At 46.1% G+C, this 16,671-nt stretch overlaps 1 protein-coding gene across 2 annotated transcripts; it reads left to right on the forward strand.

The window, feature by feature from the left end:
* The first annotated feature begins 398 nt into the window (after positions 1-398).
* tcf20 (transcription factor 20) lies at positions 399-15,798 on the forward strand. 2 transcript variants are annotated; one of them, XM_047571182.1, is made up of 6 exons: positions 399-985; positions 4,832-13,180; positions 13,274-13,367; positions 13,453-13,516; positions 13,625-13,728; positions 14,226-15,798. In XM_047571182.1, exons 2-6 carry the CDS (start codon positions 5,981-5,983, stop codon positions 14,240-14,242), a joined length of 7,479 nt encoding a protein of 2,492 aa, XP_047427138.1. In that variant the 5' UTR covers positions 399-985; positions 4,832-5,980; the 3' UTR covers positions 14,243-15,798. The 2 variants fall into 2 exon arrangements, with proteins under 2 accessions (XP_047427138.1, XP_047427139.1); XM_047571183.1 differs by having other exon boundaries at positions 13,453-13,502.
* Positions 15,799-16,671: the final 873 nt, after the last annotated feature.

Raw genomic sequence — 16,671 nt, forward strand, 5'->3', positions numbered from 1 at the left:
AGGGAGGGGGGAGTGAGGGGGAGATGGAGGGATGTGATGGAGAGAGGAGATGAGGGGAAGAGGGGGGGGGGTGCAGGAATATGAGTGTGCATGCATTTTCAAGGCGGTCTTTCTGTTGCAAGAAGAAAAAAAAACACACACACACACACAGTAGAGGAGGAAAGCGAATGAAGGCAAAATGCAATTCAGCGGCGGAAGCTGAAGAAGTGTGTGTTTGTGCGTGCGTGCGTGCGCGCGCGTGTGTGTGTGTGTTTGCGCGATAAATGGAGGTTGGCTGGTTTTTAGATTTTTAAGCCCGAGATAGGTGGAATCACCTCAGCGGTGTGTGTGGAAGGAGAGAAGGAGGGAAGGAGGGAGGAGGGGAGGAGGAGGAGGAGGAGGAGGGAAGGAGAGAAGGAGGGGGCGGGGGTGTATGGACCTCGCTGCTGGTTTACGGGACCCACAGGCACCCCGATTGTGCGCCGTTCCCATCAATTTCTAGGAGGTGAGGACAAAAGGATTAACGCAAAAAAAAAGAAGAAGAAGAAGAAGGAGAATAAGGAGGAGGAGGAGGAGGAGGAGGAGAAAGCAAGAGAGAGAGAGAGGGGGGGGGCACATCGGGGAAAAGAAAGGCCCGGGATCCGAGTGTCGTGGTCGTGACGGGGCCCCCTCGACTTCGCCTGGTGCTGGTCGGGGTTGTCTGGACTCTACGAGGAGAAGAAGAAGAAGGAGGTGGAGGAGGAGGAGGTGGTGGTGGTGGTGGTGGAGGAGGAGGAGGGGGGGCAAGAGAGAGGAAAAAAGCGGCGGAGCGGTCGACTCCAGACTCGGGTTTCTTCCTGCCTGCACAACAGCAGCAGCGGCAACAGCAGCAGCAGCAGTGGGGATTGTCACAAAAAAAAAAAAAAAGAAACACAGAAAAAAGAAAAAGAAACAACACGCAGCCCTCCAGTCTCCAGTCCTCCAGTCTCCTCGATGGGGCCTTGCACCGCTGCGTTTTTCATTTCAGGTATGCGCTCAGTTAGCTTAGCACTCGGCTCCTGGCTGGTTTGTGTTTGAAGGGAAAATGTCAGCCTGCGTGACGGTAATTTTCAGATGCGAGCACCCACGCCACGCCAGGTCTCCTTTCTAGTATTTATGCTAGCTAACACATTTACTCACCGAGGAGGAGGAATAATAAGAAAGAAGAAGAAGAAGAAGAAGAGGAGGTGGTGGAGGAGGAGGAGGAGGGCAAACATCTGCACCTAATCACCCCTCGTTTGTAGCTGCTCCTTCTTTTAGCTTTTCGGGGTTTTTTTTTTTTGTATTTGTATTTGTGTGTGTGTGCGTGTGTGTGTGTGCTTGGACTCGTAAGGGCTTGTTCTAAATTAGCCGTCCTGCTAAAATGCTAACCCGTCCAGCTTAGTTAGCTATCCTTGCATTTTGCGGCTAGCTCGCTCATTTAATTTGCAGCATTTTTTTTTTTTTTTTCAGAAGGTGGTTCAAGCTAGCCTTAGCTTAAGAAGCTAGGAGAAGCTAAGTGTAATGCGTAGCTGCCGGCTAATGTAGCCACCGTAGTTTTCTAGTCTGAATCGACATAAACCGTCCACGTAAACCCGGAGCTAGCTTCGGATCATTATTTATCTGCAGAGACGTTGCTCGTATCAATTAGGCAGCTCTGTAATTGATTGACTGCTTTGTTATTACTGCTGCTGCTGCTGCACTGAACGCTGCTGCTCGGTCGTGCAAACTGAGCTGCTGTGATTGAATAATAACAATAATGATAATAATAATAATGTGGGCTTCTAAACGCAGCTCCTTTCGAGGCTTTGGTCCCTTAACGCATCACTTGATCTCAAACCTGACTGATGATGCCTCATATCAGACTTGATTGATTATGATTGTGCAGTTTTTCTCCCCTCCAGGGTCTAGTTTATTTATTTATTTGCACCGTATTTAAAGAAAAAAAAACGAAATCCGAACAATGAATAGTATATAATACAGTCCTAGGAGGGATTGGGGAAACCCGTAGGGTTTCTACAGAGTCCTCTCCCATCTGAGAATGAGCATTAATGGTTAATCAGAGGGGAAAACAAGAAATCCCATGATAGGCTACAATACAGAGATAAGAATGAAAAGTCAGAGATCAGGACATAATGAGAAACTTTTTAAGCTTGACTTTAAGGATTGAGGCTATAACGTCAAAGGCAAAGTTTTAATTTTAAGGTTTGGGTGTACGACAGAATGGAGGATTGAGATAATGTCTTCTTCTAATTGGATAACCGCGAATACCGGAACAACGGGTACAACAGTTTCGCCTCTTGTCCTGTCATATCATATATATCTGTGGTCTTCCACTCCCTTGCCGTAGCGTTAGATACGCCGGTGAAAACAAATGCATGTTAATACAAGTACTGTGTCACCGTGTCTGTGAATGTTCTTAGTCCTCCAGGTCATACACCAAAAAAAAGAAAAAGCTGAGACAAGGGCATCTCTAGGGACTTCTGAAGATGTTGCATCCAAGATTTGGATTATTATATTCTAATAAAACAGTCATGCACTAATTTGGATACTGTCCAAGTCGTGGCAGTATACAAAAACACTGAAGAAACACCCCTGGATTTGTAGAGAGTCTTGAAGACGTTTCATCCAAGTAGCTTCTTCATTTCTAAAAGACTGGTGAGAACTCAGAGTAGACTTTTTTTGGATCAAAAAGACACTAGGCATGTGATTTTCTAATGGGTAACACCCTCAATGATGTGGTGAAACGTCTTCCAGAAACACTACACTTCCAGATTACCCGGTTGTTGTCTTTTTTTGATATTCTGATATAACAGCTGTGCACCAATTTGTCCTTCGTGACTGTCCTGATGTTTGGTTTACGTTGAAATGCAACTCTACGGGCATTTCACCTCAAATTAAATCAGCTTTATTTGCTCTGTATTCACGTCTGTGATGGTTCTCAGCCATCCAGGTCATGGCAGTACCCAAAAACGCTGGAGAAAGGCCCAGGGACTTGTAGAGATTCTTGACGATGTTTCATCCAAGTAGCCTCCTCAGTTCTAAAGGACTGATGAGGGCTCAGAGGGGACTTTTTTGGTCAAAACGTCACTAGAGCTTCTGTGCCTATTTAAACCCAAACTCCTTGTCAGAGACCTGGTGAATTAAGAGTACAGAAGAAACAGTACAAGTCCAGATTACCTCGTTTTTTTTTTTTTGGTGGATATTCTGATATAACAGTCGTGCTCTAATTTTCCCTTTGAGACAGTCCTGATGTTCGTTTTGTGTTGAAACGATGCCAGAAAGGTGGAGATTCAACTCTACGCTCATTTCAACTCAAATTAAATCAGCTTTATTTACCCTGTAGACCTGTCTGTTAAGGGACTTGCAGACACTAGTCATATAAATTTCTGATGGATAACACCCACGGATAAACCTATTTAAACCCAAACTCCCCTCCACAGATGTAGCAAAACGTCTTCGAGAAACCCGACAAATTTAGTTGCTTTGCTTCAACGTTTGTATGCGTGTACGCAAGGGATTTGTTCCCTGCATTTAACCAGTGGGTATCCATGCACAGTGTAGTCTGGGCATAGAGGGAATCAAACCTGTCACCAAGCTAGGGGCCCTTAGCCTAGCCTACTGTCTAAATAATAGAAACAAGCCATTGCTGGAGAGGATGATTATCATGAAGCTGAGAATTACCGCAGGGCTGTTGTATTAGAAAGTTTTCACTAGTGTACTTAATGAACTGGCAAGTGAGTGTTAATGCTAATGTTGTTTCAGTGCCATTAACCATTTTACAGTGTCTCCTAAGACGATAGCGGCTTGTGTAACGCATGGCGATTAACGGCGCTGACCCCATAAAGGTGCCTTTAATTATCCACCCGCAATAATGGAAACCCTCCTTAAAACAAAGTTAAGGGTCTTTAGTGCGAGTGGAGACGGTGTGGGATGGTCCGCTTCTGTCTCGTCGCCTCCACAAGTTTGTTTGTTTACCTGTGAGGCAGACTTGGCGACCTTGTCCGTGTTACTTTGTCGTCTTAATGGCACGCTGCTGCTGCTTCTGCTGCTGCTGCTGCTTGTTCACTCTGACGAACCTGTTCGTTATCAGTCAGGAGAGACGGCTCCAGCTTCTATTGTTAAAGCAAAGTAAAGGCTGTACTCGCTGTGAATATCAAAATCGAAGCGTTGATATGAAAGCTGGCAGGCCTTTTATTTCAGTGGTGAAGTAATGAGTAGAATGTATCAGACGTTGAAGTAAAGTTTGCATTAATTTTGTTTTGGTAATTACACTTGAGACGTGCCCGTGTGATTGGTTTGCAGTTGAAACCATTTTAATTTTACCTGCAACTGAACACAGTTTCAACCATTTTGAAATGGAAGTAATCTAAGGTGTAGATGGGCTAAACAAACACTTAATCATGTCCTTCATTTTATTTGTAGTTGTACTTGTAGTGGCACCGTGTCTGTGAATGTTTTCAGTCCTCCAGGTCATGGCATATACAAAAAAAAGCTGACACAAGGGCATCTCTGGGGACTCTGATTCAGTTGCATCTTGAGACTTGAGTTATTATATTGTAATATAGCAATCGTGCACTAATTTGCCCTTTGTGACTGTCCTGATGTTAGGTTTATGTTGAAACGGCGCCAGAAATGTTGAAATTCAAGTGTACGATCACTTCACATCTAATCAAATCAAATCATACATATCTGTGATGGTCCAGGTCATTGTAATATCCAAAAAAACTGCCCAAAATGCCTTGTTTTCTGTAATAGCATGATCGTAAGAGAGCTATAAGGAAATGGATTTCTGCTAAAGTTGCTGTATCATTTATGCCTGCTAACTCTTTCCATTTATCTTTTGTGTTTTCAGAGCCCTTCTGATCGGCAGCTCGTGGAAAATGAATGTATCTGCACGGAAACATTGAAGAGAAACGGAGAACGGGAGCTCGAATCGAATGAACTTGAAGTGGAATAAATGGATTACCCTCCTTTTGGAAAATTGTTGCCAAGGAACTAGGTAGAATTAAAATGATGGTTGAAAGGAGAAAACAAAGGTAAGGCGGCTGCACGCTGAAGGCACGCAAGAAGAGCTACAACACGGTCAAGGAGAGCGATGACTAAATAAGGACCAAATACTTCTACAGTCCAAATGAATGCATGCAGTAGCAAGGAACTGAAAACAGTATTCGAAAGAACATCTGAAAAAGTGTTACATTCTGCATCCAAGAGCCGAAGAAAATATCCATGGAGTGTTCCCCTCTGGGAGGTTTAAATGAAGGTCTGCATTCAGGCTTCTTGATTCTGTTACTGGAGGTTTTGTCTCACACAGGTGTGAGTCAGTTCCCGGAGAACTTGCACATGTTGACGAACTGAAGGATTGCTGTGACCGGACGTAGTCTCAATGGTTTTATTGAGATTTTTTTCCTTTTTCTTTTTTTTACACAAGATGTGATTGGATCACAACTCCGTTCAGTCCTTAGAAAAAAAGAAAATCTCTGCTTGCTTGAGCTGTTATTATAGTGGAGCGTATACATGTTAAGACATTTAAGGTTGGAAATATCACATGGTGATGTGGCAGTCGTCCATGAGACCATTTTGCCTGCTCAGTGCCAAACGACTTCAGCTTTTTGGGAGTGACTGCTTATTTTTAATCTCGTACTTTCCTGGAGTAGAAAGCGACTTCTTTACATATCTCTTTTGAAAGAAATCATTTAAGACCCTGAATTGCATTGGAAAAAAAACGATTTTCACAATTTGACCTTTTCCGCAAAATTATCATCTATCTAGTATTTACACTACAAAAAGTGAATATAATATCTGCAATCTATATATAAACATATTCCTTTGCTCCAGCACTTCAGTGGATTTGAAAAGCATTTCCTTGTTTTACTGCCAGGCCATAGACTCTCTCTTTGTCATCTATGGTTAATGCCATAAGCCTTCCAGTTTCGGATCGGAATCATTCCCTGATATAGACGCTGACAGACATTTCCGTTTTCAATCCAAACTTGGATGAACAATGCAGAATTTTTCTAACAGTCCTGCTCCCCCGTCCCTCCCCCCTGGGTTCAGTGGGAGGGGTGGAGGCGGACCTCCTTATCCCCCTCAGCCAGCGGAGCCCCAGATCTCCCCAAGGATGACAGATGATTATGCAGGGATGCAACAGCAGAGGCTGCACAGAGGCCACCACCACCCAAGTCAAGCCAGTCACATGCTCGCCTACAGTGCTAGAAGCAGAGGAGCTGTGGAGCCGCCGCCAACACAGGGTAACATTCACAGTGACAACAGCAACAACCCATACAGGAAGGAGGCCATGGATTATTATTTTTCGATGGGTGGAAAGGACCGGCACAGAAGGGGAGGCATGGGTTACGGGGGAGGCTTTGGTTACCCTAATATTGATGGACATATACCTCACCAGTACCGACATCCTGGATCTAGCGCTGCACCGTCATCTGGCCTTATGTCACCATATCCAGTAGACTATGGCTCCAGTGCTGGGTCAGGTGCAGGTGCCGGAGCGTTCTCTCCTTCTCATCAGTACAATATGAGTCAGAACCCAGCAATGCAGTCTGTGCAAGCTTCTCAGATGCAACACCGCCAGCTCGGGCAGACCTTCTCAGCTGTCCACCATGGACAGCAGCATAGGAGCTATCCTCACTCTGGGCATCGAATGACCCCACAGTACCCGCACTACTCTCCACAGGCTGCAGCTTCCACTGGGTCATCAGGAATGTATAGCCCCCCTCCGCAGAGATATCTCGACGGGGCTGCTAGCACTGGGTTTGATCCCAAAGTCAACAGTTCTCCCAGTTTAAATTCTAGTTCAAACTCAATCTCCAGTTCAGTTACTGCGAACAATGTGGGTCCAATGGAGAATGTTCAACAGAGTTACCATGCTTCGAATTATCCTGGATATTCCCCACAGACGCATTCACTTCACAAGCAGGCCACACTACAGCACCGCAACTCGCAGCACAATTTAGGGGTAGGTTATGACAACTCTCTCAAGATGCAGCACCAGGGCCCGTCCCCAGGCTCTGTTTATGCTAAACATCATCAACCCTCCAATCCCAGTATACCTCAGCCAGCATCTCAAGAAATAGCCAAATCCCCGATGCATTCGAATGTTCAACAGACTCAAATCAACCAAAACTTTAGCCCAATATCGAACCCGTCGCCCGCTGCCTCCGCAGTGCATTCCCCCAGCTGTAGCTCTTCTCCTTCCCCATTGATGGGTGTTTCCGAGGCACATGGAAACCCCTCAGGTCACGGACCGTCACATCCTCCTACAGTAAACCCCCGTAGCAGCCACGGTCATGGTAGATTACTGCAGACCATGCCCCAGTTAAGTCCCACGCCCAACTCAAACAGCAGCATCAGTAGTTGTGGTAGCAGTGGCAGTCATAAAGCTCACAGCATGAGTGCAGGTGGAGTACCTCCTTCCTCAGGCCGTAATAAAATGGGTCTGGCTTCGGGAATTGGATCCCGAGAGGAAGGCCCCTCTATGTATTCATCGTCTTCACTCGACAAAATGCAGGATGCCGGCATGAATAGTCTTAATGCCTTGAGCTCACAGGTAGCCAATTTACCAAACACAGTTCAGCACATGCTCCTCACTGACACCGTGCTTTCGCAGAAGAAAAAAGATGTCGGGCAGATGCAACAGGCAACGCATGCCGTGCCTCCTTCGCAACCACGTAGCCGAAATGCGAGTGCAGCCTCGAGTACTAGCACGGTCAAGGACGGAAGTGCAGTGGGGGTTGGTGATGGCGCCAGCTTAGATGCTGGTGCTGAGGAAGATTCCTCATTGATGTTAGCAGCAGGGCCACCAATGACCAAGGCGGAGAGAGAGGAGCACTTTTCTGAGGGGGAGCATAGGAGAGTGAGGCAAATGAGCGGTGCAAGCAGTGGATCAGAACCAGCTGGCTATCACCCTCCATCTCAGAGTCCAACGCAACTACAGGCTGGACAAGCATTAAATGTTAAAGCAGTCACATCTGATTCACCATCAAAAGAACCAGTCGTATCTGAAACAAAAGCAAACGAAGCTCGCATTCCTTCTTCGTCATCATCGCCATCCTTTGGATGTCAGTCTTCAGAGACTGGCCCGACTTCACATTCAACACCTCCAGTTTCCTCATCCGCCTCCTCCAATATTCCTTCCCTCATGCCAAATTGTGTCCAAGAGCCTGGTTTAACTTATAATGACCGCAGAGATGGCAACAGGAAGACATCGGAAATTAAAAATGAAGTCATCAAAAATGAATATGAAGGCACGGTTGACAAAATAGACAAAGGTAGTAGCCAGATGCAACGGGATGGAGAGGTCAATGCACAAAATGGTCAGGACAAAGAAAATAGGTTGCACTCCGGATTACACAAAAATGAGAAGGAAGAAAACCACACATCTGAGGAACAACAGAATGCCAGTAGTGTTGGCGTGATTGTTTCAGCTCGGTCTGAGGGAAATCAAACTGAAAAAAATAAGCATCCCCAAGACAACTGTATAGAAGAGAAACAGTCACACGCTTACTTAAAAGAGTCAGGCAGTCATAATGGAGAGGAAGGTGTCGATCTTAGTCTGTATTCCTCCCATTACCAGAAATCAAACTTTGGACGGCCTCAAAACCCTCCCCAGTCTGGTCCACATAAATATGGCTACCCAGAATCACCATATGGGTCAGATTTATCCATTAAGAGCAAAGGGAGGGCTGGCCCTGTAGCTGCGATGGAGTCAAATCCCAGATACTTAGGGTACCAACAAACCCAAACTGGTTATGGTCCCATGCATCCGAAAGATGCTGGTTCTGTAGCAGAGCCCGTAGTGAAGAAAGGTCAAGTGGCAGGAGCCAAAGGTCCTGAGGAGAATTCACAGATGCAGCAGTTCCCGAGCCTTTTGCAAGAGGTCCTTCAAGGTTACAATCTAGATAGACGTTACGGACGGCCCGAACAGGCATTTCCTGCACATCTCCAAGCTCAACAGTTTCAAACCCGACATCCATATGGCGTGAGTGAAGGAATGAGAATGCAAAGTGGAGTAATTGAGGGTTCAGTTCTTTCGGCCCAAATGGGCAGTTCTGGAAAACCGCCAAACCAGAAACATGGAAGTGAACCAGACTTTACCATTGATCCTCAGTCCTTAGTGAAGTCAGAAGTGTCCAGTACTAAAATTCTGCAAAACGCTGAAAAAACTGAGGTGGGTGTGTCCCAGAGTCATTTACCACCGACTGCAGACTCTCAAAAGCCCCCACCGAAACATATAAACTTGGCTGACTATTCCCTGCCACAGAGAAAAGCGTTATCTAATGTGTCCACTCCATCCTCCGCTGTGCAGGAGCTCCTCTTGCAAGAGCCAGAGCCTCTAGCCGGCAGCATTGGTCAAAGCGAGTCTCAGAAATCATCAGGCTCCATATTAGCCCCATCAGAGCGGCGCTCTGTCATCTGTGATGTGTCGCCAAACCGACGCAGCACACCAGAGAGGGACAGGGAGAGTGACAGAGAGAGAGATCGGGAAAAAAGTCAGAGTGGGGCCTCTGTGATTCAACAGCCATTTTCCTCTCCTGCAGCAGCAGCCAGTGATCTAAGTAAAAAGGAAACTGGAGAGAAACCGATGATGAAAATGGAAATGACACCAAAGGAGGTTATGGCAGATGCTGTGAGTTCACACACTGAACATCACGGCGGCGGCGGTGGGGCTAATGAGGCAAACATGGAGTATCATTCCAAGCCTGTTCATCCATCAGTTGTTCTTAATGCTGACCCCTATAGGCGAGGCAGTGTTGATATCACCCCCCTGCCTTCTCATCCAATGAGCACTAATCCTTTATCTTCACCGTCGAGGCATCAGTCTTATCTTCACGGGGTAGATCTGTCGACAGGAAGTGGCAGTGCATTTCCTGGATATCGATACGGAGATACAAGAGAGGGAAACATGATGTCACGAAGTAATCCCCATTTTCCCTCTCACCACCCTTACCACAATTTATCCCCTCAGACTCAATCCGCAAATAAGCTTCAAATGTACCCCCACCCTCGTGGCCCCCCCCATCTCCCCCATGACATGAGCGACTGGGTAAAAGCAATGAACAGGCCGTCAAAGGAGATGATGATGCAGCCTGGCTCTTCTCCTGGAAGACATAAGGTCAGCCAATCGGAGCAAAGACAGAGGATGATCCCCCAACCTGACATGGCCAGTGAACAACACACAGCTAAATCATCGCTGCACCATCAAAGCGCTTTCTACGATATGAAAATGTGGGAGTCTGCGCATTCTGGAGGAAGAGAAAGCGCTCGAATAATCGAGGGGGACGCTTACTACAGGGCACAGCCGCCACCTCCCCAGCCGCCTCCCACGCTCCCTCCTCCTGCTCCTGTAGTTTCACATGGGCCTATTCCTCCGCAGATTTCTCACGGGCAAAATGCTGCTGAACCTGAGTTCTCAAGAGTGGCCGCAGAGGAAGTCAAACATCCCTGCCCACCTCCTCCATCCAGCTCCGCTAAGCCTCTTGCTGATATCAACTCCACTCCACCACAGGTTCAGCGACAGACTAAATCCGGGGGATCTGGAGACACAAATCCACTAATATTAAGGAGGAGAGTCCGCTCTTTTATCTCTCCCATTCCCGCCAAAAGGCAACTACACGATGTGTCTCAGCAGAGGGCCGCCACAAATTCACATCACTCTCCTGGGGCTCAGTCCGAGTCCAGCCATCACAATGAAGATGACTCATCCAGTTCAGATATCCCGTGTCCCAGGCTCTCTTCCCCTCTGCCAGGAGAGAATACCTTTTCACAACCTCTGTCTCCATCAAGTGGTAACACCAAGGTTTTGCCTCACAGAAAAGGCCGCGGCTTGAAGCTGGAGGCAATAGTGCAGAAAATTACACCAAATATTAAAAAGCCAGCAAGCCACGCTGATGATGACTCAAATCATTACCCAGGCTTCTCTCACTCAGAAATACCAGCGTTTAATGATTCACAGGACCAAGACTTAGCACATTTCCCCAGGGTTGCAGGAGGGGAGGATAGTTACATGGATGAAAGTCACTCTTTAAATGACATGATTCCCTTCAGAGGAGTTGATGAAACGGGACCTTTACCTCCCTCTGCTTACCCATGCGATCCACATCAGACGTCTCAGGTCCTCAAACAACAAGACTTTGACTTTGGATTAGGATCTGCCGTTGCGTCAGCATCTGGTGACAAGGAAGACTTCGCTTTGCTCGGACCTTTGCCCCCTCCTCCACCTCTTCCCCGCCCGGTCCAGGGCTCCCCGCCTCCCTCTTCATCTGCCCTCTCAGATATTCAACATTTCACAAACACTTACCAGCAGCTTGAGACAAGAAGAGGAGAACAGTCAGCTGCTAACCTCCTTCGACAGAAACTTCAAGAATCTGGCATGGGATTTGATGATTATCCTGGCAGTGACTACTATGGAACCACCCCTCCCCACCATAGCCAGGCTCAAGGACACATGCTGCACAGACAGCATCAAATGTGCTCTGGTAGGTCCAGTCTGTCTCCACAAGACTCAAAGCAGCTAGATAGCATTGTGCCCAAAGGCTATTTCCCGTCTGGCAAAAAAAAGGGCAGGCCCGTTGGGAGTGTCAATAAACAAAAGCGAGCTCAGACCCAAGTGCAAACACAGCCCCAGTCTCAAGGCCAGCCGCAGAGCACGAGTCTGAGCGCTCCTTCAGCCACACCCATTCCAATTACAGCCGCCGCTATAAGCCCAGTGCCAATGCAGACCCCCAGCAGCACACCAACCCCCACGGCACCACCCCCTCTGCCGGACAGTCAGAGCGCTCCACCCCTGGCCCCACCTGTTTTAACCCAGGTAGTGAAAGTGGATGTCGAAAGCGAGGACGCACAGCCGGAGGTTGAGGTCAAGCCTGTGCGACGGAGACGCAGAGGAGTGAAGGATGAAGACGAGTCGGCGGAGGGAAGTGGAAGACAGAGGAGGCGGAGGAGAAGGACTGCTGCGCCGACGCCTTCCATGGATAAAGACGACCCAGATACACCTTTAAGGGCGGGAGGTGGTCTCGGTACGGTTTTCGTGGATCCGAGCAGGAAAGGCCCGTTTGTTCCTCACATACACGTTGAGAAGAAAGTACCCGAGATCGGGGCAGTGTGCACCATTGTGAACGCAGAGGAGGACAAGATGAAAGGGGAGCGCGGTACAGTTGGAGGGAAACCAGGCGCGAGTGGAATTGAGTCTCTCCTGACATCAGCTCTTTCCTCCCAGTTGTCGAGGAGAGACAGGGAATCAGAGAAGAGGGAGATGGACGAGGTGGAAACCACACTTCAGTCAGGAAAAGCACTTCCGTCATCTGGCTATGTTGTTGCAGGCCCAGTGATTACGGAAACCAATCATTCTGGCCGCCTGCTATGTTGCCTGTGTCAGAAATGGGCAAATTACAAACACCTTGGAGATCTCTACGGGCCGTACTATCCGGCTGAATATGCTGCAAAGCTCCCCAAGAATCCGCCGCAGGTCAGACAATGTCAGGCAACCACAGGCACAAACAAAACGGGACCAAATTCAGAAATAACCTCAAATCCTCTGAGCACCGTCCAAGACTCGCAAACACAAGAGGCTAAATTTACCAATCCCTCGACTGAGAGTGACTATGCCGTCAGACTAGATACAAACGCAACAACTCTTAACACTACAGTCAGACCTTCCTCCCCTCCAGCGAAGGAGGAAATGATGATGCATGTGGCGAGCAATTTCAGCAACACGGCACCGTCTTCTTCTTCTTCTTCTTCCGCGTGCGCCGCCGTTAAAACATCCCTAACCTGGGACATGAATCTGGACACCCGGCCCATCCCTGAGCTCAAGAGAGAGCCGGACCTCGAAATCGACCAACAGCAGGCGCCGAAACCGCCGCCGCAGCCGCCGGTTGACGAAGCTCAACAGCGACCTCAGCACAGGAAGCTGACCTCTCACCCCCGCTTCAAAAGGAGGCACAAGTCCAGCGACGACTCTCCCAGGATGGTGCCATCCAACAGCAAGGCGTCCCTGCCCTTCCAGCCTCCTCCGCCCGCCCTGGATTCCCTGGGACCCTTGGCGCAACTCGCACAGCTGCCTCAGATGCCCATGGACCCGGAGGAGCTGTGGGTCCACGAAGGATGCATAGTGTGGACCAGTGGGGTGTATCTCGTCAACGGCAGGCTTTATGGCCTGCAGGAGGCACTAGATGGCGCCAGAGAAACAGTGAGTGTCCTCTTATCTTTGACCTGTGTTGTTTCGGGTTTGCAGATTTTTAGATTCGACCTGTCACCGTTAAAAAACACCTTCTCTTCTCAGTGCTGCTCGTACTGTGAGATGGTCGGCTCAACCCTGGGCTGCTACAGTAAAGGTTGTACACTTCGCTACCACTACATGTGTGCTATTGAAGCTGGTGAGTAGAAATACACAAAAGCTACACGGTTCTTTCTCAATGACATTACTACATGCGGTAGTAACGTTCCCTGTCCCGTTGCCAGATTGCTCTCTGAACGAAGATAACTTCTCGCTGCGGTGTCCGAAGCACAAGGTAAAGAAAGAGAGGTTGGTTCTCATTTGTGGCATTTAGTGAAAAATATCTTTAATTTTGTTCAGTCTCTTCAGTTTTCCCTCTGTTTTTCCTCAACCTGTTCTCATCTCTTCGTCATTCAGTTTACCCAGAGCATCCGGCCAGCCAAATCCTTCTACCTGGAGCAGTCAGAGAGAGGCTGAGAGGATCGGAGAGGAGGAGGAGGAGACGCAAGAGGCTGAGATCTGTAAGTTCAGACTCATCTGTATGTTTCTAGTTCTTAAATTTGAGATCTGACAGTGATTTAGAGATTCTGAAGACACATGCATGTAAAAAGACATCTCACCATCTATTGATGTCGTCTTAGCACTTTAAGGCTGTCACTATTTTCTGTATGGTTACCATGGAGATACAGTGGTTATTCTCATCTATGGGAAGGTGTGTGTCCTTGAGGGACTTGTACATTATGATTTCCAGACTCACTCTTGGTCCTGGTCACGTCTCTGACCTGCTCTCTCCACAATTAATTCAGAAGAGCATTCACTTATTTGTTCAGTAAAATCCTGTTTTGCTTTCTGGCCTGATGCTGTTGCTCTTTGTTGGTGGCTTCCTGAAACCCTGTCAAAGAAAATCTTCCAGGTCTTCACTCACAAATTGAGCAGCTTTTTGGCAAATATATATATATAAAAAAAAAACTGGTTTAAAATGTGTGAGCTCATCGCTCTTGTGTCTCTTTCCCCTCAGGTCAGTTTGGACAGTAGGAGACTGAGAAATGTGAAAAAGACACGACATGGCATCTTTGACGGACGACAACTTAAAGGGAATGTACAATTTCTCAACAGGAATCTGCATTATTTACATTTAAGACTACGGAGAAAAATACACATTTTTTTTTTTTTTTTTTAAGGAGAATTATTGCGCTTCAGCAGAAAAAAAAAAGGAAAACAAAAACTTGCAACATGGATGAATGGAGCTACAAGAAAAAGACTAAAGGAGAAAAAAATACAAAGATCGAAGTGGATTGAAAGACGGAGGAAAAAAAACAAAAAGAAACAAACTTCCTCTCTAGGCTTCCTTTGATTTTCCTGAGACACCGTTAAAGTGTTAAACTCCTGTTTATCATCTGTATTATCATTTAACTTCTTTTCAGTTTTTCTTTTTGCTTTTAAGAGGTGTATCGGGAGCAAGTTGGGTGTCAAACCCAAAAAAAAAAGAAAGGGGGAGGATTTTCTATCCTTTCACAAGTAGTATTTTTATCTTACGATATTAGGATGGTCACAATTATTATTTTAGTCCTCATTATTACTTTGTATCCTCATCAGTATTTACTCATGACAATGGATGTATCTCACTTTATAATCAGACGACACATGAATTTGGATTTATTTTATTATTATTATTTTTTTTTATTTTTTTTTTCCATTCCTGGAGAGGGAGGAGCCAGAGTGATGTTGTCTGGAATGTCAGGGTCGAGTTTGCCACAAAGACATTATTGCCTTGGAGAACGGACATCTGTTGCCTTTCTAAAGTCGTGTATGAGTGAGAAGCGAGTGTGTGTGTGTGAGAGTGTGTGTGTGTGAGAGAGAATCTGAAAAATGCCGAAATATCTGGGTCTTTGATTCCATTTTTGGTCCTTTTGAAAAGTGTTCTTATTTTTCATCACTGGGGTTTTTACGGTACAGATAGTATTCACGAAAAATCAGATGGAACGCGATCTTATTTTTCAAGTACAAAATGTTCGTAATGTGCAAAGAGACGGAGAGAGACTTGTCAGAGGAGGAAATAACACTAAGGACTAATGCGTGTCCACCATCTTTAACCATGCTGGCTGGAAAAAAAAAAAAAAAAAAAAGATGGGAGGACAGGACGCTGGGGAGTTTCCATTGGTTGTGGAGCCGTGTACCAGGTTTGGATGTTCTTCGCGCCGAGTTCCCGTTTTCTCGGGCAGTTACGAAACGTTTTCTGACCTGAACTTTGGAGAAAGGGTGTCATGTGGACATTTTTGGGGGGGGGGGGGGGGGGGGGGGGGGGGGGGGGAGTGGGACCGAGCCCGACCAAGTACTTTTCATTCTTCTGTGACACAGCAGCAATTTAATCGGGAGATGCAAAATCCATTCAAAAGAAGCATTGCCATAAGAATTTAAAAGTGAGTCGTACATGGTGTTGTCTTTATCATTTTTTATTGTTATTCTTGTAAAAAACTAAAAAAAAAAAAGTCAAAGCTGAAAGAAGACAGTTACACTATCAGAAACCATGCTGTATTAGAAACCTGTCAATATGTATATGAATTATGAATACACTTAAAAAAATGCTTCAAGTACGCTCCTCTTCTTTTTCTTATTTCTCAAACTTCTGGCCCAGTATTTATTTCTTGTGCCAGTTTTTTTTTGCACATGCATCATCTTTCTCTGCCACATACTTTATCTCTATTTCTGACACACATGCACACTTCTGATTTTCTCATGTTTCTTCTTCTTCCTGTCCCAACCGTAAATCCATTCAGACCTGTTCAGTATGAAGAAGGACGTGTTGTGAACGCTCTCGGGAGATTTGGTTTCAGTTTTTATTTAAACAGAATTCTGTCAAGGATTTGGGTTAATCCTAATTGATCCGAAAATGTCTGATTTATCTTGTGTGCGCAGTGCGTGTTCTTGAGAGGTGATCGCAGTCGCAGTATTTAAAAGAAATGCAAATGTGTCATGTTCCTGGTGGATCAACCCAGAGATGGTTCATCAGTTTGGGATCTAGTGCTGTTCATTTTTTTTAAATTTTTCCTAAACCATGTTACAATCTCCTGTCAGTGGTTTTAATGTTCTGGCTGATCAGTGTGTATACAGTTTGGAGTCGACAGTTGAAGTTTAACCGAAGGTCATGGACCAATGGCTGACATTTTAATTTAGAAAGTGAAAACACAGCTAATAATTAAACACTTGAAATCATTAGCTAGGAGTGTAGCTCCTGTAGTTGACAGTTGTAGCTTAAAGTTTTAATTATTGAACAGATAAAGGTGGAAATAGTTACCTAAACACGCAATGGCGATGGCTGACATTTTAGCTAATTGCAATTAGCAAAGAGCAGGAGTAATAGCTAACTGTTTAAAATGTTTGCAAAATAAAAGCTTAAATACTGAACAAGTTGTTAATAGACAAATGGCAAAATGAAAAGTAATAACTGTGAAATACCTTGATTA

This window comes from Mugil cephalus, chromosome 20 (assembly GCF_022458985.1).
Source record: "Mugil cephalus isolate CIBA_MC_2020 chromosome 20, CIBA_Mcephalus_1.1, whole genome shotgun sequence".
NCBI classification, from domain to species: domain Eukaryota; kingdom Metazoa; phylum Chordata; class Actinopteri; order Mugiliformes; family Mugilidae; genus Mugil; species Mugil cephalus.

Bases quoted from the DNA above. Each gene is read 5' to 3' on its own strand.
- tcf20 (XM_047571182.1), top strand. From the start codon at position 5,981: ATGCAGAATTTTTCTAACAGTCCTGCTCCCCCGTCCCTCCCCCCTGGG. The intron at 13,181-13,273 runs GTGAGTGTCCTC...TTCTCTTCTCAG, and splicing joins TAGATGGCGCCAGAGAAACA to TGCTGCTCGTACTGTGAGAT. The intron at 13,368-13,452 runs GTGAGTAGAAAT...TCCCGTTGCCAG, and splicing joins CATGTGTGCTATTGAAGCTG to ATTGCTCTCTGAACGAAGAT.